At 42.2% G+C, this 27,030-nt stretch overlaps 1 protein-coding gene across 1 annotated transcript in view; it reads right to left on the reverse strand.

Annotated features, from left to right (window-relative positions):
• Window positions 1-27,030, reverse strand: part of LOC140479084 (nuclear body protein SP140-like protein) — a 53,146-nt gene that overhangs the window by 25,688 nt on the left and 428 nt on the right. Inside the window, exons 2-6 of the mRNA XM_072572942.1 lie at window positions 16,253-16,400; window positions 11,460-11,628; window positions 6,909-7,085; window positions 6,164-6,304; window positions 2,980-3,119 (exon numbers count right to left, since the gene is read on the reverse strand). Coding sequence (XP_072429043.1) covers window positions 2,980-3,119; window positions 6,164-6,304; window positions 6,909-7,085; window positions 11,460-11,628; window positions 16,253-16,399 — 774 coding nt within the window. The 5' untranslated portion in view covers window position 16,400. The remainder of the gene's footprint in view (window positions 1-2,979; window positions 3,120-6,163; window positions 6,305-6,908; window positions 7,086-11,459; window positions 11,629-16,252; window positions 16,401-27,030) is intronic.

Raw genomic sequence — 27,030 nt, forward strand, 5'->3', positions numbered from 1 at the left:
TTTTTTCTAGTGAAAATAAACCTAACCTACTCAACCTCTCAGGGTTTTGAGCCCAGGAACACTCATATTACTACGTTAAAATGCTGTGGCTTGGAGATGCACTGGTAAGTCTGGTATTCCCATCCATCTGCTGCCCTCATCTTCCCAAAGAGAACTGGCCTTGAGATTGGAAGGTGCTGTCTAAGGAGCTTTGGTGATAACACATTTACGACGCATTTAGACAGACACATGAACAGGCAGGGTATACAGGGATCCAGACCATGGGCAAGCAGATGGGATTAGTTTAGAATGACATCATGGTCAGCACAGACACGTTGGGCCAAAGGTCCTGTTTCTGTGCTGTAATGTTCTATGTTCTCATGTTGAATTTCTGCAGTGCATCTTGTAGCTGGTACATTTGACTTGGTGTAGGGAGTGTATGCTTGTCTATGTGGTGCCAATCAAGCAGCTGCTTTGTCCTGAATAGGGTCAAGCTTTTTAATTATCATTGAGCTGGAATCATCCAAGCATCGGGGAGTGGGGTTGGTGTTAATCGATGTGCCTTCATGACCAGACTTCGGGGAGTCAGGAAGTGAGTTATTCATTATAGAATTCCTAGTCTCTGACGTGTTGTTGCAGCCACAGCATTTAGGTGGCTAGTCCTGTTCAGTTTCTCGTTAATGTTGATCGTGGTGATTCAGTGATGGTAATGCCATTGACTTTTTAAAAGGGTGATGGTTAGATTCTCTCTTGTTGGAGATGAACATTCAGCTGACAAGTGGCAAGTGACATCCCATCCATACAAGGGCCAGACAAACATTCCAGACCTTTCATTTGGTAATGGGCTACCTCAGTGTCTGAGAATTGCAAACGTTTTTGAATAATATGATCATCAGTGAGTATCCCCATTTCTGATCTTATGACGTTAGAAAGGTTATTGATAATGATGGTTGGATATAGGACCAAAACTGGGGGAAAAAAGTAGACAAAAAGATACCAGCAGGAAGAAATAGTTGAAATGGACGTATAATTCAGGAGAAACATTCAGATAAAAAAAATCAAGAGCAAGCTAACTAATAATGAAACACCATGGATGATTAAATAGCTGAGGGTAAGATTGAAAGTAAAGAAAAAGGCACACATTAACCACATAGGCAATAAAATGAAGGATGACAAGAGGGAATACAAAGAGGTTAGGATAAGGTGAAAACAAAGTGAAAGCAAAAGGTAGAAACTACAAAATCTAATTATCACTGAATATTTCAGACACAGAAACTGCAAAATAAATTCACTCAGAACAGATCCACCAAAAAAAGGTGCTCAAGAAAATCTCACAGGTAATGACCAACATATTGAACAGTTACATTGCATCAATATTAACCAGGATGATTAACAATGTAGTCATAACATTAGATGAAGAGTGTTTTTAAAAATTAAGACATCAAATTGGTAACGCATGAACTGACCCAACGCAGAATATATTAAAATGAATGAAGCAACAGCAGGGGCTCTGTAACAAACGTAACAATTCATTAGAAAAGGAACAAACCCACAGGGCTTGTGGGCTGTCAATGTTTTTAACATATGGTAGGAAGGAGAAAAACACATGTTCAGGGAACTATAAGACCAGTTAATGTTTGTGGGTGGAAAGGTCAGATGTGCCAAAGTGTCCTACATTTTTTGTCCATTTTGAAATAGTTTGCAAAAATGTCTTTAATCCTGATTCCTGAGTCCAATTTCACAACCCTTTTTTAAAAGCATTAAAATCCATCAACAGATCAAATTGATTTTACATTAAACAGAATGGATGGTTAATAACATAAAATAAACTAATACTTTTGCTTGCAAAGAGGCATGACTAATCCCAGAGCACCGTGCCTTCCCACAGGAATGTGTGCTTTCCAGTTAGAGAGTAAGATATGAAAGGAATGCTTACACTTTGAAATTTGCTCCCTCTATCCCAGTTTTTAAGCATATGTGGATTGTGAATAAAGCAGAACCACGCTCAGTTCTTTTGGTGTCTTGTTTCTGTTTGTTTCAGAATTGTGGGCAGGAAGTTTCTTTGTTTTAATCCAAGCTCTTCATTGAGTCTCAGCCAATCTAGCAGCAGAACTGCAGAATCGGTGCTCAGTTTGAACTGTTTAATCACAGTCTGAGTCTTGGGCCATGTCCTGGAGAGACAGCAGAGCGAGCATGGGCTGATTCACAGACTGAGTCCCGGAGCGGGGAGCAGAGTGAGCAGAGGTCAGAGCTGGAGTGGCAGTCGGGAGTGTCCTGGATGGAAGCCCCCATGTGAAGACAGCGTGACCTTATGTTCTGAAGCCCGGTGGGCATAGACTCATGCTGGAAAAGGACTAGAACCTAAGTACTTCATAGTCACTCTTTATCATCATTCTGGACTTATTAAACTCTATTCCCATGCTAACCTATTTTATTTTACTCTGTGACAACACTTAAAGTATCTGTACCTGGCTACTCTGTATCTAAGATGGTGTGGAGAGGTGGCATTACAAACTTTTCACTGCACTCATTCCAGTTCACGGGACAATAAGGGCTATTCTATTCTACTGGTCATAATTTATTGGAAGCATTTTTTTTGTTAGTTTTCTTCTATTGGCTGCTTTATATTTCCCATGGGGGAAGTGCGCAGATTGAGGAACAGGGTCAATATAAAATTCCTTACTCCTCAGAAAAACAGAGGTTTAAAGAAAGCACAAGGGTAAAGGCTAAGAGACACTAAGAATGTCCCAGACCTCTCTCTTTGTACCACACATTGTATAATCGCTCCTTATGATTGAGCTTCCTTTTTACTGTAGAATGCTATAGCACATGCACATCTGCTTTACTGCATGTTTTAGCAGGTCTTTAGAGGACGTTATGACCGTTTGAGAATGGCAGGAATGAAACTATTCAAATTAGACTATCAATATGATGGTAAAGATCCGATGGAACTATTTCAGAGTAGGACTCTGTTGTTGAGAAATGCAACATGGAATGTACCTCCAACAGCTTGGACAGCGAATAGCCTTTGCAATGAATACTGAGTTTCCAATTCTTGCTTCTGCCTCTGCCGCCATTCACTTCAAATTGTTGTGGTGTACACCATTCATTGTCGTACTTTATACATGGGGTGGTACTTCCTAAATAAAGAGATCAGGAGGCACAAGTGACATCAGGAAAACAACAAAGTACAACAACAGAGTAAAGCAGACAATTGCTGTAAATCATATTACATGGGACAGAAACTTTATGTGAGACAGTAATAAAGGCGGCCTTTGTGTGGAGCCACAGAAAACGGGGAAGGTACTAAATGAATATTTTGCATCAATATTTACTGTGGAAAAGGATATGGAAGATATAGACTGTAGGGAAATAGATGGTGACATCTTGCAAAATGTCCAGATTACAGAGGAGGAAGTGCTGGATGTCTTGGAACGGTTAAAGGTGGATAAATCCCCAGGACCTGAGCAGGTGTATTCGAGAACACTGTGGGAAGCTAGAGAAGTGATTGCTGGGCCTCTTGCTGAGATATTTGTATCATCGATAGTCACAGGTGAGGTGCCAGAAGACTGGAGGGTGGCAAACGTGATGCCACTGTTTAAGAAGGGTGGTAAGGACAAGCCAGGGAACTATAGACCAGTGAGCCTGACATTGGTAGTGGGCAAGTTGTTCGTGGGAATCCTGACGGACAGAATGTACATGTATTTGGAAAGGCAAGGACTGATTAGGGATAGTCAACATGGCTTTGTGCGTGGGAAATCATGTCTCACAAAATTGATTGAGTTTTTTGATGAAGTATCAAAGAAGATTGATGAGGGCAGAGCAGTAGATGTGATTTATATGGACTTCAGTAAGGCGTTCAACAAGGTTCCCCATGGGAGACTGACTAGCAAGGTTAGATCTCATGGAATACAGGGAGAACTAGCCATTTGGATACAGAACCGGCTCAAAGGTAGAAGACAGAGGGTGGTGGTGGAGGGTTGTTTTTCAGACTGGAGGCTTGTGACCAGTGGAGTGCCACAAGGATCGGTGCTGGGCCCTCTACTTTTTGTCATTTACATAAATGATTTGGATGCAAGCATAAGAGGTACAGTAAGTAAGTTTGCAGATGACACCAACATTGGAGGTGTAGTGGACAGTGCAGAGGGTTACCTCAGATTATAATAGGATCTTGACCAGATGGGCCAATGGGCTGAGAAGTGGCAGATGGAGTTTAATTCAGATAAATGGAGGTGCTACATTTTAGGAAAGAAAATCTTAGCAGGACTTATACACTTAATAGTAATGCCCTAGGGAGTGTTGCTGAACAAAGAGACCTTGGAATGCAGGTTCATAGCTCCTTGAAAGTGGAGTCGCAGGTAGATAGGATAGTGAAGGTGGTGTTTGGTATGCTTTCCTTTATTGGTCAAAGTATCGAGCACAGGAGTTGGGAGGTCATGTTACGGCTGTACAGGACATTGGTTAGGCCACTGTTGGAATATTGCGTGCAATTCTGGTCTCCTTCCTATTGGAAAGATGTTGTGAAACTTGAAAGGGTTCAGAAAAGATCTACAAGGATGTTGCCAGGGTTGGAGGATCTGAGCTACAGGGAGAGGCTGAACAGGCTGGGGCTGTTTTCCCTGGAGCGTCAGAGGCTGAGGGGTGACCTTATTATGAAGGGTATGGATAGGATAACTAGGCAAAGTCTTCTCCCTGGGGTCGGGGAGTCCAGAACTAGAGGGCATAGGTTTAGGGTGAGAGGGGAAAGATATAAAAGAGACCTAAGGGGCAACTTTTTCCCGCAGAGGGTGGTACGTGTATGGAATGAGCTGCCAGAAGATGTGGTGGAGGCTGGTACAATTGCAACATTTAAGAGGCATTTAGATAGGTATATGAATAGGAAGGTTTTGGAGGGTCATGGGCCGGGTGCTGGCAGGTGGGACTAGATTGGGTTGGGATATCTGGTCGGCATGGACGGGTTGGACCGAAGGGTCTGTTTCCATGCTGTACATCTCTATGACTCTATATAAACAGAAATGTTGTACAATACCTGGAGTGAAATGGTGGTTTGGTGGTAATGTCACTTGACTAATAATCCAAAGGCCTAAACTAATGTCCTGGGGATAAGGAGTTGAAATCCCACCAATTAATAAAACAAAATGTTGAAATTTTGATTATATAATGGTGACATAAAGCTTCTATCAATTGTTACCAAATATCTATCTGGTTCACCAACGTCTTTTAGGGAAGAAAATTTGCTGTGCTTACCTGGTCTGGCCAAGTGTGGATTTGTTAGACCGAAGGGCCTGTTTCCACACTGGAGAGATTCCAAGATTCTAAGGATTCTATGTGTGAGTTTGAACACTTAGCTATCTGCTGAAATAGCCAAGCAAGCCACTTATTTTAACCAAAATACTTCCAAAAGTCATGAAGGAACAAAACCATTGCATACTCAATGGCAGACCGGACTCTGATTAGCAGCTGGTCCAAAACTGGGAGATCTGTCTCACAAACCAGTCCTTTCACTCTTACCATCTGGTCTTGTTCCTTCTATGAAACATCTAGGAGCTTGGAATCTGATCTTTCTTATGTATTTCTTTATGTCAATGCCTCAGCCAAGCAATATTGACTGATCACCACCGTTTTCTCCTCCATTTAAACTGTGGTAATTGTTTGAAATTTGCCATTCTTGCATTTGTTCTGATGACTACAAAGAAAAACCTTTGGTAACACATCTGTCCCTTTGGCAATCTCTCTCATCCAATATCACTCAGAAAGTAGAGAACAGCTGATCATTTTTCTCACCGCTATTAATATGAGACAGATAACAGCAGCACTATGCCTATAGAACAATGATCATAATGCAGGTGCAATCAATTTCTTTGGTATCTCAGCTGATATGAAATGTGTTTTAAATAAAAAATTTTTTGCTCTTGATGTAATGCTATGCTATTTTGACAAAAACAAAGGTAAAAACTCATATGAAGATGTAAAAATAATTGCTAAATTTGATATGCTTTTATTTTTTGGTTACATTTATAAAAACATTTTAGATCTCATGGTATGGATAAACTATTTTTCAACGTTCAAGGATTTGGGAGCTCACTTTAGGAGTGATGTCCAAAACAGGAGTGATGGATAATACAGGAGTTGGAACAACTGAACATAAAAGTAGTTGAAAAACACCCAAAGATGGGTCAGTTACCACGTGCTAGTCTTTTCTTGTCCAATATTCCAGTAATGTCACCACAGTTGACAAGCAGTTCATTGGAGTCAAAGTACCCTTGCTTTGGGGGAGAACAAGACTTTTTGACTCTAACATTTGGCTTGATGCTTTTCTCTTTTCCTGAGCAAACAAAAAACAGAGATATAAAAATGGAGAATAAATGAGAGACAAAAAGACAGTGTGAAAGAGAAAATGACAGATGTATGGGGAAAGGGAGAGAAGAAGAATGTGAGGCAGACAGAATACTTTTTACATCCTTTTTAGTCCATGATAGAAACGTAAAACTTATACTCTGATATCAACCTAAAAATGACCTCCAGAGCTACAATAGTGAGAGACATTGCGTCTGTTGGTGTGTGTGTTTGTGTGTGTCTATAGCTGTGGCATAAGTGTGAGAGTCTGTGTGTGTATGCATGTTTATGTGTATGTGAGTGTGTGTGCATGCGCGTGTGTGTGAGAATAAGTGAGTGAGAGTGAGAGAGAGAGTGTTTGTGATTGTGTGCTAGTGCGTGTGAGAGTATGTATGTGTGTGTGTGTGTGTGTGTCTCACAGCATGTCTGAGTCTGTGAGAATCTATGAGAGTGTGAATGCGTGTGTGTGTGTGCGCGCGCGCGCGCGAGTGTCTGTGAGTGTGTACCAACGTGCATGAATGCGAGTGTGTGACAGTGTGTGACAGTGTGTAGTGAAGCCTTAAGCAAATGTTATGAGAAGACTGGCAGCTCACGGTTTGGATCTTCGCTGCATTCTGGGCTCTGAACTTTGCTGCACTTTTCAGTTTTCCCATTGGCTGAGAGGGATGCACATTCTTCATCAGGATGCTTTCTCTTCCCCATGATACTCAGCTTGCCCTTTCCAACAGGATTGGTTTCAAAACCACGCTTTCCTCTATCTTCATTCAGTTCTAACGATGGGCCAGAGGAAGGTGCAGTCAGTATATAGGAAGAAACAAAGAAAAATAATTCCCTCCTTTTAGTCAGGCACAAGAGTGAAAGACGTGAGATGTATTCTTTGGTATCACTACACCTAAATAAACTTTCTTCATTAAGCTAGTTAATATTGTTGAAACCATCAGACTTCATTAGCTCCAGGCAGTCCATTACTGTGCAAATCTTTCCATTATTTATCTGTCTTCACAAATGGAAGAGGAGTGAAGACACAAAATGAGAATGAGTGGATCCACTGAGAATTTACTACAGGAGTGCTCTATCAGTAGCTAGACTTTTATGTTGTATGTGTGACTGTGTGTGGGCATGTGTTGTGTGACAGAGTATGTGAGCATTTGTGTGTGTGTGTGTGTGTGTTTGACTGTGAGGCCAGTAAGGATCTCAGGCCTGCCCTGCCAGTCTATAACACCACTGCTCCCTAATTCGAGGTTATTAGAACAAAGAAGAACACAGGACAGGAACTGGCCCTTCAGCCTACCAAGTCTGTGCTGTTCCCTTATCCTTAGGTAAGCCCACCACTTATTATCCGTTTGCAGTTTCTATCTTTCTCTTCGCCCTCTGTTCATGTGTCTATTTAGATCTGTCTTAAACATTGCTAATGTGCCTATATCCTCCACTCCCACTGGCAAAGTGTTCCAGGCAGCCACCACCCTCTGTGTGAAACATTTCCCCTGCACTTCTCCCCTCTCACCCTGAACCTGTGTCCTCTTGTAGTTGACCTTTCCAATGGAAACATTTTCTCAACATTTACCCTATTGAGCACTTTCAGACACTGTATATTTCAATAAGATCATTCCTCATTCTTCTAAAACGCTAATGAGTGACGTTCTAATTGATTTGCCATTCTTGATAAATCAACCGCTTCATCCCAGAAATCAGCCTAGTGACTTTCTTTTTAACTGTCTCCAATGCCAACATATCTTTGCTTAAATATGAGGACTACAACATACACAGATGTGGCCACACTAACATCCTGTACAATTGTAACAAGACTTTCTTATTTTTTTAAACTCTAACCAACATCTCCTATACCAACCCTGAGTAATAAAGGCCAAAATTCCATTTGCTTTCTTAATTACTTGCTGCACTTGCATTCTAACATGTGTTTCATGCATAAGAATACTCAAACCTCATCTCTATGAGATTTTTACAATCTTTCTCCATTAATAGTTTGTAGCGTGACTTCCCTAACAAAGTGCATGACCTCACTCTTTCCTATGTTAAACCCATCTACTAGTTTTAGACCACTTACTCAAATTTTCTATATCCCCTTGCAGAAGTCCATTTCACAACATCACACTCATTTTTTTAATACCATCAGCAAATTTGAATTAATTAAAATCTGCCTATTCCTGAAAGTCATTAATGCAAATAATTGAGTCCCTAGAATTAATGCTTATAGCACTCTACCAGTTAAGTCTTTCTGATCTGAAAAAGACCATAAGACATAGGAGCAGAAATCAGGCCATTCAGCCCATCGAGCCTGCACTGCCATTCAATCATGGCTGATATGTTTCTTAACCACATTCTTGCACTTTCCCCTGTAATCCTTGCTCCTTTGACAATCAAGAACCAATCTATCACTGTCTTAAATAAACTCAATGACCTGGTCTCCACAGCCTTCTGTGGCAGTGAATTCCATAGATTTCCCACTGTCTGGCTGAATAAGTTTCTCCTTATCTCTGTTCTAAAAGGTCTTCCCTTTACTCTAAGGCTATGCCCTCAGGTCCTAGTATCTTCTACCAATGGAAACATCTTCCCATCATCTACTCTGTCCAGGTCATTCAGTATTCAGTATGTTTCAATCAGATCCCCTGACCCTTCTAAATCCCATCGAGTATCATTCTAGAGCCCTCAAACTAATTAATTTTGAATCTGTCTTCAGTACACTAACCAATCCTCAATCCATTCGAAGACATTGCCTCTAATTCTTCTACCTTATGCAATAACCTTCTAAGTGGCACTTTATTGAATGCCTTCTTAAATTCAAAAAGAAACTACATCTACTTATTCCTCTTTATCAACTCTGCTTACTACATACTCAAAAGAAATCTGGGAAATATGTCAAACATGACTTCATTGGCACTAAATCATATTGAATCTGTGTGACTGAGTTAAGCTTTACTAAATTTTCTGCTATTTTTTCCTTAGTAAAAAGGATTCTAGCATTTTCTTAACAACTGATTTTTGGCCAATTATTCAATCGTTTCAAAGCTTTCTCTCTCTCTTCCTTCTTGAACAGGGGCATCTTATTAGCGGTTTTCCAATCCACTGCAATCCTGCCAGAATCCACCGAATTCTGGAATATTTCCAGCAAAGCCACCACAATCTCCGCAGTCACTTTCTTTAAAACATTTGAATGCAGACCATTTCGGCTTGGTGACTAGCCTGCCTTTAGTCCCATGAGTTTAACGAATTCGTTATCCCTTAAGACATAAGAGTTTTTACCCTCTTAGCAATGTTTACAGTAAAGAAACATATAAATTATTGGTTTACGTTATCTGCAATTGCCCTGTTATCAATCCTCTAGTCTCATCCTCCAAAATGGTGCTACACTTTCTTTAGCTGTCCGTAGAAGTTCTTGCTTTTTGTCTGCATATTACTTCTGTAATCAATTTTCTTCTTCTTTATTAGCTTTTTAGCGGTTGGTTCCTAAAAGATTACTAATCTTCTGTGCTACCATGAGTTATCACAGTCTGTTGTCTAACCTTTTTATGAGAGGTGGGTCTCATTGTCTTCATCACCATTTTCTGCCAAACCCTAATTGCCCCTGAAAAGGTGGTGAAAAGCCACTTTCATCAACTGCTGCATCCAGGGATACCCACAGTACTGTTAAGGAGTTCCCTGTTAAGGAATTTGACTCACATTCCAATAATTGTTTAACGTTCTCTCCAACGCTATAAGTGTTGTTAAGGGCCTTTTAAACTATTTATATCTATATCTTCTGACCCTTGCTGCTCCTGATCGTCAGTTAAAATTATGATACTTTTAAGTTTTGAATTGTAATTTACTCTGGACAATTCATCTCACAAACTTGGTCACCTTATGACAATGCCTCTTTCTGGCAGTTAGATCAACACTATTTATCTAATTTTTGTCATTAGTTCATCTATTTTATTGTGGATGCTCCATGCATTTAGAAGACAAGCCTTTAATTCCATCTATTTAATTATTATTTTCCACACAGGCTTACTCTCTAATGCATTATCATCATTAAATACTCTATCTCTTCCTCGTCCACACAGATTGTCTTTATCCACTTCGATAGTCTTCTCGATTGCCTTAACCTTGTTTTCTTGGATTTCTAAATCATCCTTTACTTGAGTTCTCTTTTGCTAGTTCAAAGCTTTTTCCCTAATCTGACCATACTTGCTGCTTCACCCTTTCATTTTTATATTTTTTGGCCAATCTGATCACACCCTGATCATTGCCTGCATCCCTATCCTGCACTATTTTCCAAATCAACTAATTTATGCACACACTTCAATCACCAATAAAGGTAATGCCTGTAGGTTGGGAAGAGTTTTCCAGCCAGTGTTTAACAGTAAATCTCAAAGTTCATTTAAAATTTCTCTTATCTTGCTATGGCATTGTTTGCGAGAGATTGGGTTATTTGCATGGACATCGTTATTGACATAGTGAAGCAACTGTGTGGTGGGGTGTGGATATTGTGTAAGGGCTTGTGGAAGAACCTTGTGATGATGTCACGAAGCTGTTCCTCACTTGGCATAAATAACAGTGTGTGGTTGGAGCCAGAAACTCTTCAGAGGGAGTCATGAAAGTACATGGCCATGAATACATGCAGATAGATTGGACTTTAAATAATGTGACAATAAGACTAAAGTCTACTATATCTATAATTAGCAAGCATACCAGAATTTAGACTAGACATACAATAAACAGTACTGCTAAGAAGTCAAAGTTTCAGGACAATTCTTGCCTTTGGTTTCACTTTGATCAGTTTGTCTTACACTAAAATACTTCGTGGCATCAAGCCATGGAGTAACAGAGTGAATACCTACTATAGAGGTATCCACTCAAATCTGTCAAAAGTTGTACTCGAACTCGACCAAATACCTCTGTATAGTCAAAAAATATATACTTTTATTTGTAGTACACCTTTCATAACCTCAGGATGCCATAATGTACTTTAGAACCAATAAAGTAATTCTGAAATCCAGTCACATGCTGACAGGGAATATCTACTATGTGCTGGTCACTACTTTCCATTGGGATCGATGGAAACTCGCAAACAAACAGGATTAGTGACTGCCTGGTACCTCAGAGGAGTAGATACCAGTGCCTCCACCCAGATACCTTCACTTACATACCTTCAACCAAGCTGCACTGCAAGGGATACAGCTTTGGATACTTCTGCATGTTATATTCCTGAAACAAGTTACACCAAAACTTGCGAATGGTTGGGGGATCACTCAATTCCAGGCACTCCAGCAATGAGTACACAGCCTTATTGATGTGTTTTCGAACTTTCACGATTTCCTACAAGAGAAATATGTACTTTGATACTCTGAAGAGCACGATACGTTTGGGATCGCAACCACCCCAGTTCATTAAGTCCAAACATCACAACTCAAACACTAAATTAAACACTAGTCACTGGCCTCCTATCTGTGTAACTTTCAGCCATCAGGATTCATGGTTCACCAATCTTTGGAAGCCAATGGGATTTTCAATTTACTCCAACTACCAGAGGGTGTATGTTGGGATATCTGTTGGTTTAATTAAGTTTAACTTAAAGCATGCGTATACTGGAAGTAAGGATCTTATGGTGTAGAGGTTCCTACTTCTCGGCCAGCAATCCCCACTTCAAAGTCCCACCTTCCCCAGAAGTGTTATCATGACATGGACAAACAGGTTGATTAAAGTAACTGTAAATTAGAAGTGTAGAGAGAACAGATTTTGGAAATCAATTAAATCTACTGCTACTTTGGGTTGATTTATATTTTAAAAATGCAAAAACGCCAATCAATATTTGCGGAGCAATTTCTGGGACTTAAACCTAGGAATTCTGGCCAAGAGGTAAAAGCACTACTTCTGATCTATAGCACACATCATGACAGTGTTGCTTCATTAACATGCAACCTATCACACAAGCTGTGCCTGCAACAGCAATGGGTTTTTATCTTTCTACGTTCCCTCTTTTAAAGTCATAGATTAGTATACGACAAGGAAAAAGACCCTTTGGTCCAACTCATCCATGCTGACCAGATGCACCATTAGCGAGCATTTGGCCCAAATCCCTCTAAACCCTTCGTATTCATGTATCCATCCAAAAAAAAACTATGTTTGTTGCCCTTAGCTTAGAGTTTGCTCCATAAACTTTTCTGTATTCTCCTTAAGATGCTTCTTAAAACCTAAGTTAATGACAAAGTTTTTGATCAGTTGCTGGAATAGCCCAAGTCTGCCAATCACCGAAGTGAATGGAAGCATTGATGAAGGAAATGATACATGGTCAGAAGCTAGCATCTGTGTCAAATATGAAACTAAGGTTATAGTCAGGTTCAGCCTCAGACTGAGAGCAACGGAATGGTTTTTCATCGAATAGAATTCCTACTGTCTCCACTGACTCTCCATAGAGCATCGTGCCCAGAACCTGCTCTCCACCTTATTCCATAACACCAGATTTAGTGAAGCCAATCCATCTAATTTGCACATCTTTGGTCTGTCAGAGGAAGCTGGAGCAACTGGTAGAAACCCACGCGGGGATGTAGAGAACGTGCAAACTCCACAGATACAGGCACCCTAGGCTGGAATCGAACCCAGATTCCTGGCGCTTTGAGGCAGCAGTGCTAACCATTGAGCCGTGTGATCCACAGTTTGTGGTTGTCTTTTTATTTGAGGACAGAAGTAAAAGGCAATGCTTCTTCAAAGGATCCTGGGCATCAACGATATCCTCTTCTACTGTTAATTTGACTTTCTAATCCATAATCGTATCGCTGGTAAAGAGGAAACCATACGACATTCGTGTTCATTGTCCACCCCTTTAAAATGAATATCCAATCTTCTAACCGCTTGTTCAGTTAGCTGGAGCTTGTTAAACTGCAAACTGAATTGCTCTACTCTTCCCATTCCTCATATTCAACTGAATGCCTCAGCAAGCATGCTGCAGCCAATGCTGTCTCAGTAACATACTAGTGTTCAAGATGCACGTTTTATAAATCATCTCATGAACCAGAGGCATTACAGCCCTTGAGGGGAACGAAAGGAAGGTACGAGAGAAAGAGAGAGAAAGAGAGAGAGAGAGAGAGAGAGAGAGAGAGAGAGAGAGAGAGAGAGAGAAAGAAAAAGAGAGAGAGAAAAAAGAGAAAGAGAGAGAGAGAGAGAGAAAGAGAGAGAGAGAGAGAGAAAGAGAAAAGGAGAGAGAAAAAGAGAAAAGGAGAGAGAGAGAAAAAGAGAGAGAGAGAGAGAGAGAGAAAGAAAGAGAGAGAAAAAGAAAGAGAGAAAAAGAAAGAGAGAGAAAAAAAGAGAGAGAGAGAAAAAAAGAGAGAGAGAGAAAAAAAGAGAGAGAGAAAGAAAGAGAAAACATACTGGCCCCTTCATTGCTCCATCCTCTCATATCTAACAGGTCATTTTCCAAAAGTTTAACTCCAATGTGAACCTCCAGCCTCTACTGTTCATCTACAGCTTAACCCTTGGATGTGGAAGAGAAAATCTTCCCTGCAGAAAGCCAGGAATGCAAATACAGGAGAAAGAAGGTGTATGGAAAAAGAGGAAAAGAAAAGATGTGAGGTAAAAACTAAACTGTCTGGAGTGGAATGTCTAATTCAGGTGTGAGGCAGCAAGAGTACTTTGGTGGGTCCAGTTCAAGAAAGTCTAAGTACTTGGTTCTAAAAATAATAAGAATCACACAAACCCACTGTGACAAAATTGAATGGCTTTTACAGAAACAATGGTGTAGAAATCTGGCACTTCGAGAAAGCTTCAGAAAATCCGTAGAAGGTTAGAACCTAGAAGGAGGCCATTTGGAACGCTGAACGTGTCCCAAAGTTTTGTTAAAGCAATTTCAAACCCCAGGAGAAAGTGAGGACTGCAGATGCTGGAGATCAGATCAAGAGTGGTGCTAGAAAAACACAGCAGGTCAGCAAGCAACTGAGGAGCAGGAGGATCAATGTTTCGGGCAAAAGCGCTACATCAGGAATGACGCTTATGAGCCAATGGGATGGAGAGATAAATGGGAGAGGGGTGGGGCTGGGGGAAAGGTAGCTGGGAATGTGATAGGTAGATGAAGGTGGGGGTAATGGTGATAGATCGGAGAGGAGGGTGGAGTGGATCCGTGGGAAGGAAGATGGACAGGTAGGATAGATCATGAGGGTGGTGTCGAGTTGGAAGGTGGGATCTGGGATAAGGTGGGGGGAGGGGAATTGAGGAAACTGGTGAAATCCACATTGATCCCGTGTGGTTGGAGGGCCCCAAGGTGGAAGATGAGGCATTCTTCCTCCAGGCGTTGGGTGGTTAGGGTTTGGCGGCAGAGGCGGCCCAGGACCTGTATGTCCTTGGCAGAGTTGAAGTGTTTGGCCATGGGGCAGTGGGGTTGTTTGGTGTGGATGTCCTGGAAATGTTCTCTAAAGCATTCTGCAAGTAGGTGTCCTGCCTTCCGAATGTAGAGAAGACTGCATTGGGAGCAATGGATACAGTAATGACATGTGTAGAAGTGCAGGTAAAATTCTGATGGATGTGGAAGGTTCCTTTGGGGCCTTGGACGGAGGGAAGGGGGGAGGATTTGCAATTCCTGCGGTGGCAGGGGAAGGTGCTTGGAGGGGATAGCAAGAGTGTCGTGGAGGGAATGGTCTTTATGGAAAGTGGATGTGGTGGGGAGGGAAAACTATCTCTGGTGATGGGGTCTGTTTGTAGGTGGCAGAAACGGTGGAGGATGTTACAATGTATACGGAGGTTGGTGGGGTGGAAGGTGAGGACCAGGGGTGCTCTGTCCTTGTTGCGGCTGTAGCGGTGGGGTTCGAGGGTAGAGGTGTGGGAAGTGGATGAGCTGCACTGGAGGGCATCATTGATCACATGGATGGGGAAATTGTTGTCTTTGAAGAAGAAGGCCATCTGGTGTGTTCTGTGGTGGAACTCGTCCTCCTGGGAGCAAATGCAGTGGAGGTGGAGGAATTGGGAATAAGGGATAGTGTTTTTACAGGAGGCAGGTGGGAGGAGGTGTAGTCCAGGTAGCTGGAGAGTCAGTGGATTTGTAGAAGATGTCCACGTTGAGTCGGTCACCGTTGATGGAGACAGAGAGGTCCAGGAAGGGGAGGGAGGTATCCGTGATGGTCCAGGTGACACAACCTCATGGGAGCACGAGATGGCGCCAATACAGTCATCAATGTAGCAGAGGAAGCGGTGGGGAGTGGTGCCGGTGTATCTCCGGAAGATGGACTGTTCCACATAATCGAAAAAGAGGCAGGCATAGCTGGAGCCCATGTGGGTGCCCATGGCTCCCCCTTTGGTCTGGAGGAAGTGGGAGGATTCACATTATCAAGGGTGAGGACCAGTTCAGCTCAGCCTGATGAATTTGTTCTTCTAGCCTCCCCAAGTTGCAAATAGCCTGTATGTGAGTGCTAGCATATTCAAAAGACAGTGAGGACGGCAGATGCTGGAAAGTCAGAATCGATAAAATGTGGAGCTGGAAGAAGCATGACAGAGGAGCAGGAGATTCCAAACCCTAGCCTAATGAGTTTGTCTTTCTAGCCTTGTCTCTTCCTTTGTTACAAATATCTGTCGAATCTCCACTAAAAAGGTACAACTTTCTTTTCCCTCAATTACTCCCAGTGACAACATTCCATGAATTCCAACAAACCACTGTCTGGCAATTTCTCCTCATCTTTCCCCTTGCTCTTATTTTGAAATCTCTGATGAGCTTTAGTCAATAATTCCCCAAGGAAAGGATACAATCTCCCATGTTAATGATAAACCTTTTATCTTTCACAACTCAAATGGGAATATTATTAGTTTTCATCACAACTCCTCAGTATTTTGGTCATGCATACAATCATCCTGATGAATCCACAGTGCAAATTTAATACACTTGCTACAACGTGGTGCTCCATTCAGTCTTTTAAGTAAGGTCAAACATTTCTCCAAGCTTTCCCACCGAGATGTTACTCACTTGGAATTTTTCATTGGTGATTACCAGCTTGTCCCGAAGACCATGGACGAATGGGAATAAATTATCAATCGCAGAGGAAATGTCCGCTTTATAGGTGCAAAGCTTCTGCCTGAGTTCTTCATCAGTAAAAAAGCCAAGGAAAGACATACTGTAGGAGAAGATAATGAACATATTCCTCAATTGGCATCACAGTATATATCATACCAGCAAAATTCTTTGAATTGGGCAATATAATTGTAATTATAAATCATTCAAATGTGTATCAAGGGAGAAAAAGATAGTGGAGTTTAACTTTTAAGAAAAACAGACAGACTTATTGGCCATGATTTTAGGCCTTGTCTGGGAAGTCCTCAGAACTGGAATTCTGATTACAGATGTAAATCACAGCTGAAAATTCAACATTTGATTCCCAAATTTTGCATCCCGATCTGCCATGCACCAGAAGTAAAGCAAAAGCAACACTAGATCCAGGCAAACTTTTGTTATCCGAAGTGACTGAGTCATTAAATGATGATATTTAATGGTGATTAAATAAACAAATCAAGGTCCAGAGCCGCTTGTAGGACCACAAATGTGAGATCCAACAACAAATAAGAAGAGTAAGCAGCCCACTCCACCTAGTGATAACTTGGCATGAAGACATCAAACCTGTCACCATTAAAAGAACAAGGACTGGCCGCCTTAAGATAACTCAGCTTTTATGCTCATGTACCCAGGAAAAGGAAGGCAATCAAGTTAGAGGGAGGTGCTCCCTGATTAAGACATACTGTACTTCTGTCTTTCCTTGCAGTCTGGTCAGATTGTAGAGCTTGCATCTGATGGAGGTAGATTCCTAACCTATCTCCAAGGAAGGCAAAGAGAAGGGGTTGACTCTAAAGGAACAAGATGCTGGCTCCGGGTCCTGTGTTCTGAGCATCTTGTTGCTTGGTTTGGAATGGATGACTTGTAGCGATTAAGATGGGCAACTCAACAATTCCCATCTCCAATGCTTGTGGTGCGTTCTCAGCATCTCCAGGAAGGGCAAGAACGTGAACTCAACAGCCCTCCCATAATCAAATTGCTTCTGCCCTGCTCCCTTGACTTGACTTAACCTATCAATCGGCCTTCCCACCTATCTGCTCCATCCTTCCCACTGATCAATATCAATCACCTCCTATCTGCATCCACCTATTGCCACCTCTACCCTTCCCACAGCCTTTACCCTTCCCTCTATTTATTTATCAGCCCTCTTCCCCCTCCCCAGTTCTAATGAAGGGTCCTGCCCAAAACATTGACTCTCCTGATCCTCTGGTGCTGCTTGACCTGTTATGCTTCTTCCAGCTCCACATTTTATCGACTCTGACTCTCTAGCATCGGCAGTCCTCACTATCTCTTGAGTACGCTAGCATTCACATACATGCCATTTACAAGCATAGTGCATATGGTGGTATAGCCAGAAGCAGAAAACAAGGGGGATGCCCAAATCCCTGCATTACAAGTGATTGGAAGCATGTCATTGAAGGTCATAATCATTAAGTTTTATCCTGGGAGATAACAGTCACTTACAGAGCGAAACGCTGACATCGCCTATGGCTGCTGCTGCTTAGCAACAGGTGTCAACACTGAAAACAATACTTGACAATCAGGTTGCCTGCTGCATTCAGAACAAAACATGCCACTTACAGATTTAAAAATCACACAACACCAGGTTATAGTCCAACTTGTTTCTTTGGAATCACAAGCTTTCAGAGCACTGCTCCTTCATCAGGTGGTTGTGGACTTTAACAATTGGTGTCATGTCAGCCAAGTTAATGCATTTAAGGTGTGAGGTGCCCTGTGTGAGACTATCTGTGCCGCAATGTTCAGACTGATTCAAATGGATTTACAGAATCTTACATGGATTTATGCAGCTTTTAAGCAAAATAAAATGTAATTCTGCAAGTAAAAATTCAACCCACAAACTTAGGTGTGTTTGTGCATGTGGGTTTATGTTTGGGGGAGGGGTTAGGAGTGTCTATATGAGTATGAGTGGAAAGGGGTATAAATCTGTGTGTGTGTGTGTGTGTGTGTGTGTGTGTGTGTGTGTGTGTGTGTGTGTGTGTGTGTGTGTGTGTGTGTGTGTGAGTGAGTGAGTGAGTGAGTGAGTGAGTGAGTGAGTGAGTGAGTGAGTGAGTGAGTGAGTGAGTGAGTGAGTGAGTGAGTGAGAGACCGAGCAGAGGCTACAGCAACAGATGAATGGACACATCACAACAATCAACAGACAGAAGTCTTCCCTCCCAGTCGGTGAACACTTCAACGGTCTGGGACATTGACCTCGGACCTTAGGGTGACCGTCCTCCAAGGGGTCTTCCGGACAGGCAACAATGCAAAGAGGCTGAGCAGAGGCTGATAGCTAAGTTCGGTACCTATGGGGATGGCCTCAACCAGGACCTTGGGTCTATGTCACACTGCAGGAGGTCCCATTTCGTTATATACACACACACACCTCTCTCATACACTCCCACACGCACCCTCTCACAGACATATACCCCTTTACACTCACATACTCATCACCACACACACACAAACAAACAAACAGTCACATGCATACATACACAAACGTTTGTGGGGTGAATTTGTATTTGCAGAATTATGTTTTATTTTGCTCAAAAACTTCATAAATCCACGTAAGATTCTGTAAATCTGTTTTTAGATTAGAATCAGTCTGAACATCATGGCACAGATAGTCTCACACAGGGCACCTCACACCTTAAATGCATTATCTGGGCTGACATGACATCAATTGTTAAAGTTCACTTGAGAATGTTTGCAATTTACATATGAAAGAACTGAAACCAACATGTTCATTCTAAAAGATAATAGACTTAATCAACAATCCAGGTCTTTTCCAATATATAATTTCAGTTACATCATATTTTAACTTACAATCTTAAACTCCAGAACCACCTGATGAAGAAGCAGCGCTTCGATAGTTAGTGCTTCTAAAGAAACCTGTTGGACTATGACCTGGTGTTGTGTAATTTTTAAATTTGTCCACCCAGGGGATTCAAGATGGCAGCAACCCAGTAGGTCTGGGTCTGCTGAGCTCTGCCCATAACCCAGACAAAGTGGGGTACCTACCCTCCCCTCGCTTTTTAAACTATTAAAAAAGCTTTATCCATCTGCTATAGTCATTTTGCACCAAACTTTATCAGTTTGGTACATTCTAAAATGACTAAAGGTAAAGGATCATGGAGTTTACAATAGGCAGGGATCCCACACCCTCCTCCGCAACAGATGTGTTCGCGGCCACCCCGGAGGACTGACCTGCAGAGGCGAGACTAATTTTGGAGTTTGTCAAGCTCCAAGAGTAGATTGACACTTCGATTGAGGTGACTCGGTCCAGATGGGAGTCAAGCTCGGTCATGCTGCAGAAGCATGTCTGGGGAATCGAGAGGGCAGCGTGTTGAAGGGGCGGAGCAACAAGCTGCAGCCTCCGAGACCACTGCCGAGTCATCCATGGGTCAGGTCCGGGCTCTGGAACGCCGAGTTCAGGCCTTAGAAGAGTAGGTTGGCGACTTCGAAAATCAAGGTTGGTCGGAAGAATATTTGGTTGCTGGGCTTTCCTGAACGGGAGGAGGAAAGCCAGCTTGTTGACATCTTGGAGCAACGGCTCCCATAACTGCTGAAGCTGGAGTCTGAATTAGGCCGGGTGCGGGTTGAGCGGGCCCACGGGGTTGCTGTGTGGACAAGCGCCTCCACTCGATCCTAGTGCAATTCCAGCACTACAGGGATAAGCAAATGCTGCTGCAGGCCTCCAAAGCTTTGGGGAAGAATCCCCAAGCAATGGTATACAAGGGATCCAAAATAATGCTGTTCCAGGATTACTCTCTGGTTGTGGTACGCAAGAGGAAGGCGTTTGACGAGGTAAAGGAGCTTCTGAAGGACTTCAATATTTAGTATTCCATGAGATACCCGGCAACATTGCACCTCAGTCATGGAGGGTCTGGGTACAACTTCAGATCGCCGGAAAAAGCAAAAGAATTCTTGGATGCTCTCAAATAGACTGAAGGACTTGAACTATATGGGCAATTATTTTATTTTACCCCTTTTTTCCTCCTCCTCCTCCTCTCCCCTTTCTCTTTTTCATCCTGCCTTGGGGGGGGGGGGGGGGGGGATCTTTCTTTTAACTCTTACTTATAATTTGCCTGGTTTATCTGGTTTTTGGGGAATGTTTTTTGAGTTTCCTTTAATATTTGCTGGGATTGTAATTTTATATATTTTATTTCATGTTGCTGCCTTTTTAAATAAGCCAAGGGTAATAATATGGAGGGGGGCGGGTTGGTGGCCCACTTTTCATTTCTGCATTGTAACACATTGGTAGTTGTTTATCTTACTTTGTGATGTCTGGGCCAAGAGCATGGCTGTAGCTGGAAGGTGTTATGGCAGGATTATTGGATGGTTGGAGAGCCCCTGTAGACAATGGGGAAAGTCGCCTTTTAGTTATGTCTTATATTATTATTTCCGAGGAGTAGTTTTTCGTAGTTTTGATCTAGTTGTTTCAAAGGTTGCATTTTTAAATTTATGTGAATTGTTTACGGTCTCTACTCAATTGAGTGGAACTTTTTGAGTGGGGTTCTTCCTCCTTGGCAAGGGGGGGTGGTACTTGAACTTTCTTGAACGATCATGGCTAGCCATTCGTTTAAATGGTGTACCTGGAATGTTAATGGGAGCCACTCGCCAATCAAAAGGAAAAAGATACTATCAAGTTTTTAAAAAGATAGGGTTGATGTTGCCCTTTTGCAGGAGACACGTAATTGATAGGCAGCATTTGAAGGTGCAGCAGGGAGGATTTGGCCAGGTGTTCTTTTCCTCTTTCAATTTGAAAAGTAGGGGAGTGGCCATTCTTATCCGGAAGAATCTTCTGTTCCAAATGTTAAGCCAGATAAAAGATGAGTCCGAACGGTTTATAATACTTAGAGCTTTAACATATGGAGGGGAGTATGGGATTTTGCATGCATATTGCTCCCCCCAGCCCCCAGCACATCCTTTTAAATTCATAACAGATGTGCTCTCCAACTTGATGGCCCTCGGGGTGCATCACATAATTATAGGGGGAAATTTTAATTGTATCATCAATCCCGAGGTGGACAGGATACCGAGGAGTTCTGTGGGTTTATCTTTGAGATATTGGCAGTTAGCTGATCTGAACAGGGAGTTGGGACTGGTAGATGTGTGGAGGTGTCTTCACCCTGAGGGTAGAGATTTTACTTTTTATTCTAACCCACACAAGTACCATTCCAGAATCGATATATGTTTTTTGTCCCTTCAACCTTTCTGAATTGGATATTGTCTTGTACAATAGGGAATATTGTTATTTCTGATCACGCAGCAGTGTATATGGAGGTCAAGGCTAGTCGTGACAAGATGGGATCCCTTCACTGGCTTATGGACCCTTTCCTATTGAAGGATAGGAAGTTCATAGAATACTTCTTGCAGGGATTTAAAGCTTTCTGGGACATTAACTCAGGTATGGTCAGTAACCCATCGGTGATGTGGGAGACTGCTAAGGCATATGCATGCGGCTTGATTATCTCATATTCTGCAACCCGGAAAAGAAAAAAAGGGAGATCAACATCGTCTGCTCAAGGCTCACCTGAAGGCGGCTGAGACAGCATATGTTGATAGGCCCTCCATTGCTAAACTACAGCGGATTATAGCCCTCAGGGCTACTTTGAATACCACACTTACTCAAACAGCAAAGAGGGACATATTATTTGTGAAGCAGAGACTATTTGAGAATGGCGATAAGCCAGGCAGGTATCTAGCATACTTTGCCAGAAAGGAAAATGCTCCCCAATCCATTACATCTACTAGAGAAGGTGCTGGTACTTTGACTTGTGATTCTAAAAAGATCAATGTAGCTTTTAGAAAGTTCTATTTTGAGCTGTATCAGTCAGAGGGCTGTGAGGATAGAGCTAGGAAGATGGAGTCATTTTTTAAGAATCTGATCCTTCTGGGCATAACCTCGGAGCAGGTGTCTCTTTTGAATGCCCCCCTGATAAATTCAGAAAGTGCAGGAGGCAGTGAGGCAGCTCCAGAGTGGTAAAGTACCCGGGCCAGATGGATTTCAGGTTGAGTTCTATAAAGAGATTATAGACAAATTGGTAGGACCACTTATAGATATGTATAACTATTCATTTAGTCAGGGTAATCTCTCACCCTCTCTGAGAGAAGGAAATATCTCTCTCATTCTTAAGAAAGGAAAATTCCCAGCTGACTCTACTTCGTACAGACCTATATCCTTAATGAATGTGGACTTTAAAATCCTCTCAAAAATGCTGGCATTAAGACTGGAGAGGGTTTTTACCATTTATTATAAAAGACAATTACACAGGGTTTATCAAGGGTGGCAGATCTATCAATAGTATCAGATGAGTGTTAAATATGGTACAAGTCTGCCAGCAAAGAGCGATACCGGGATTAGTCGTCTCCCTAGATGCAGAGAAAGCATTTGACTAGGTGGGATGGCCGTACCTTGTTTATACTATGGAGCAGTTTGGCATTGGAGAGGTTTTTACCAAATGGTTCACAGTATTACATAACGACCCAAAAGCAGCGGTGATTACCAACGGTATAAGATCAGATAGTTTTAGCTTTGGCAGAGGTTGTCATCAAGGATGGTGATGGCCTCTCTCGTAAACTAGTGAACTGCTGGCAGGAGCTATCCGAACTGACCCTAATATAACGGCCCCAGAGGTAGGATCGGGCAAGCATAAAATGACTCTTTTTGTGGGTGACATCTTCTTTTCTTAATGATCCATCGACATCTGTGGCCCATTTAATTCAAGTGGTTAATTAATTTGGTATGTTCTCAGGTTACAAAATTAATTTTACGAAATCAGAGGCCATGCCGCTAGGAGGTCTTACCAGCATATCCAATTTTGCGGATGGATCCCGCTTCCCCTTTCATTGGTCCCTGAGAGGTTTTCTCTACTTAAGTATTTTTATTACCCCCGTATTTGGTCAGTTATATAAAAGATAATTATTTATTAGAGAAAATAAGGCAGGACCTCCAACATTGAAAATATCTCCTAATATCCTGGTTAGGAAGAATAGTTTTGGTCAAGGTGAATATTCTCCCTCGCCGATTATACCCCATGAGAATGCTTCCTTTGATGTTGCTGAGACAGGCGCTATGTAAGCTTTATGGTTGGCTCGGCACCTTTATTTGGAAACATACACGGCCCCTTATTAAATTTGATAAGTTACAGCTCCCACAAGTAAGGGGAGGTCTAGATTTTCTGGATTTTAGGAAGTACCAACTGAGTACCCTGCTATCATATGTGGCTGATTGTGGATCACAAGAGACCCAATCAATTTGGCTGGACATGGAGGCTTCCCAAGCAAAATGTCCCCATACCAATTATTATTTATGAATAAGATGAGAATTATCATGGATCATTCTAAAAACCCGACTGTACTAAACATAATCAAAGTTTGATGCGACAGGGTGAGGGTAATTTACAAAAAACCTCCCCTTTTACCCCTATAGTGGGAACGTTGGGATTTCAGTCAGGGCTTGACAGATGCTAGATTTAAAATTTGGGAGTCCAGAGGCATCTCCTGCTTGGGAGATCTGTTCGATGGGGAGGTCATGATGTCCTTCGAATGTTGCGTCAGAAGTTCGGGTTGCCTAGCAAGGATATTTTCAAGTACGAGACTTCATACAAAAAAACCACATTGATGACAAACCCTTACAAATCAGGTTTGGAAAGGAGAGTGCTTCGGCCGATAGGTGCACCCTCGTTCAGTACTCTCTAGGTAATTAGGGATCAAAGGGCATGGAATGACTCAAGAATTAGGGATGGAAATCTCCTTAGAGATGTGGGAGGATATCCGGGAAAATGCCAGGAAGATCTCTATCTGTGTTAGGACTCAAGCTACTCAATTGAAGATACTTCATTGGGCTCATTTAGCACCACAGCAGCTTGTCAAGTTTAAGGCAGGAGCGTCCCCAATGTGCCCTAAATGTAAAATAGAAGGTGGTACTCTCAGTCATTGTTTGTGGACATGCCATAAGACTCGTTTCACTGGGACAGTGTAGCGAATGCATTGGCAAAGATTATGGGAACGGAGCTTGGGTTGGACCCGGTGTCTCTTCTTTTGGGCTTTCCAAATCTTCCAGCTCTAGATGCATACGAGAAGAAACTGTTTACTATCCTCTCCTTTTGAGCGAGGAAAAACATTTTAGCAAGCTGAGTATTGGAAAGGCCCCCAGGGCATTCACATAGGCATAAAATAGTTATGGAACATACTCCCCTGGACTTCCTTATGAACATGGTGCACCAAAAAACAGAATTGGTTTATAGAACATGGCGGACCTTCTTGAACTACCGATGCAGCTGTATCAGCCATACTGTCTAGGGCCTTTGTTTAGCCGTGAGGAAGATGTTTGTCAGTTCGGGGGAGGAGGAAGAATTCATATAAATACGGGTCTTGTTATAACTTCAAATAATTTTATTTTGAACGCTTATTTATTTATTTACCATTTTTGTTTCTCTTTTCTGTTGTTACTTATGTACTATATTGTAGTTTCTTTAATATAAATATCGTCTTTTTTATATCTTACTTTGAGCTTTGGTAGTCTGTAGAGTAGATTAGTAACTAGTCTTCTTAATTCGTATCAATGCTGTTATTATTTTGTAAAGTGGTTACACTATTTTGTAATAATTTTGTAATTTTGTAAAAACAAACCCAAAACCCTTTCTCTTTTCAATAAAAATATTTCCAATAAAAAAATTGCACACCTTAGCCCAACGTCGGGATCTCCAAATGACTCTTACAGATTGGTCTCTTCAGTTGTCAGCATACTCCGTCCCATTCCCAATGGATTTGCTACAATACCATCATCATATGCAGATGGATTGATGTGAAGATAAGGAGAAGGAAGGGACTGCTTCCCCTGAGTTGATAAATATTCTGGCCAATTCAACATCCACGACAGACCACCACACCCCCACCATAACACCAAGCTGCCATCCAGCTTTGTGTAGGAGCAAGTGAATTCGCAGCTGCACCAATCCCCCATCCAACCTCCCAGACTGGCAAGCTGCGACCAAGGATCTGTGCCCACAGCTCACCTGTGGGGTGTAAATAACCAAATTTCATTCCAATCTCAGAGCAGTGGATCACTTGGGTTTGGGCAATTTGCATCCCGGAGATATTTTCTCTCGTTTTATTTCTTGACGTTTTCCAGAGGAAGTAATCGGAGTTTCTCTGCTAAAAAAATGTTTTACTTCAACACTGTGCAGTCACAAACGTTCTCTATGTAAAGCACACCATTCTCTCAGAGTGACCAAACGATTACAGCATTGGACAAAATATTATGAAGGGACAGGCAGGGCGTGTGTGGTAGTTCATTTGACTGAAAGAAAAGTTATCAACCAGAAACAGATGTGGAAGATACCCATCCCATACTCATAGTGCACTGTGGCCAGGTTAGCTCAAAGGCAAGTGGCCTTGCACACCCGCCACCCATTGCAGGGAGCTCCTACAATCCTGGCCATGCCTGAGCTCTGCAGACCAGCTCACAAAAGATGCTCAATGGATTCCAGAGTGGGGTACTTTAGGCAGGATGGGATGTTGAGGGTGAGGATTGAGGTGGCTGTTGGATTTTGCAGTACAGGCAGGAAGGAAAGGGTTACCATCATCTGATGGGCAATGGGTACCCACCTGTAGACAGTGACACACTCCTTCCCCTCAGTTTTAACACTCTCCCCAAAAAAGCCCATGCCATCAGGCAGTGTAACACTGAACATGTCACTTACATGTTGCTGTTGTTTCCAGCCCCTACCTTCCCTCTGTACTTGAAGGATGAGTCCACAACATGATCACCCAACTCCATTACGGTGGCTCAGTGGTTAGCACTGCTGCCTCACAGTGCTAGGGACCCTGGATCGATTCCAGCCTCAGGCAACTGTCTGTGTGGAGTTTGCACGTTCTCCCCATGTCTGCATGGGTTTCCTCCAGGTGCTCCAGTTTCCTCCCACAATTGAAGGATGTGTAGTTTAGGTGGATTGGCTATGCTAAATTGCCCATAGTGTTAGGCGCATTAGTCAGAGAAATAAGGGAATGGGTCTGGGTGGTTACTCTTCGGTGAGTTGCTGTGGACTTGCTAGGCTGAAAGGCCTTTTTCCACACTGTAGGGAGTCTAATGCTCTGACCCAATAAAGGAAAGCATACCAAATGCCTTCTTCACTATCTTATCTACCTGTGACTCTACTTTCAAGGAACTATGAACCTGCACTCCAAGGACTCTTTGTTCAGCAACACTCCCCAGACCTCACCATTAAGCGTATATTAAGTGATTTGCCTTTCTAAAATGCAGCACCTCACATTTATCTAAATTAAACTCCATCTGCCACTCCTCAGCCCATTGGCCCATCTGATCAAGATCCTATTATACTCTGAGGTAACCTTCTTCGCTGTCCACTCCATCTCCAAAGTTAAAAATCACACAACACCAGGTTATAGTCCATCAGGTTTACAGGGGGTAATTGGAAGTACTCGCTTTCAGAGCACTGCTCCTTCATCAGGTGGTTGTGGAAAATAAGATTGTAAGACACAGAATTTATAGCAAAAGTTTACAGCGTGATGTAACTGAAATTATATATTGAAAAAGAACTAGATTGTTTGTTAAGTCCCTCAACGTTTAGAATGAACATGTTGGTTTCAGTTTTCATATGTAAATTGCAAAACTTTTTTAAAAAGTTACATTCTCCAATTCTGGTGTCATATGCAAACTTACTAACTGTACC

This window comes from Chiloscyllium punctatum, chromosome 6 (genome assembly GCF_047496795.1).
Source record: "Chiloscyllium punctatum isolate Juve2018m chromosome 6, sChiPun1.3, whole genome shotgun sequence".
Lineage (NCBI taxonomy): Eukaryota > Metazoa > Chordata > Chondrichthyes > Orectolobiformes > Hemiscylliidae > Chiloscyllium > Chiloscyllium punctatum.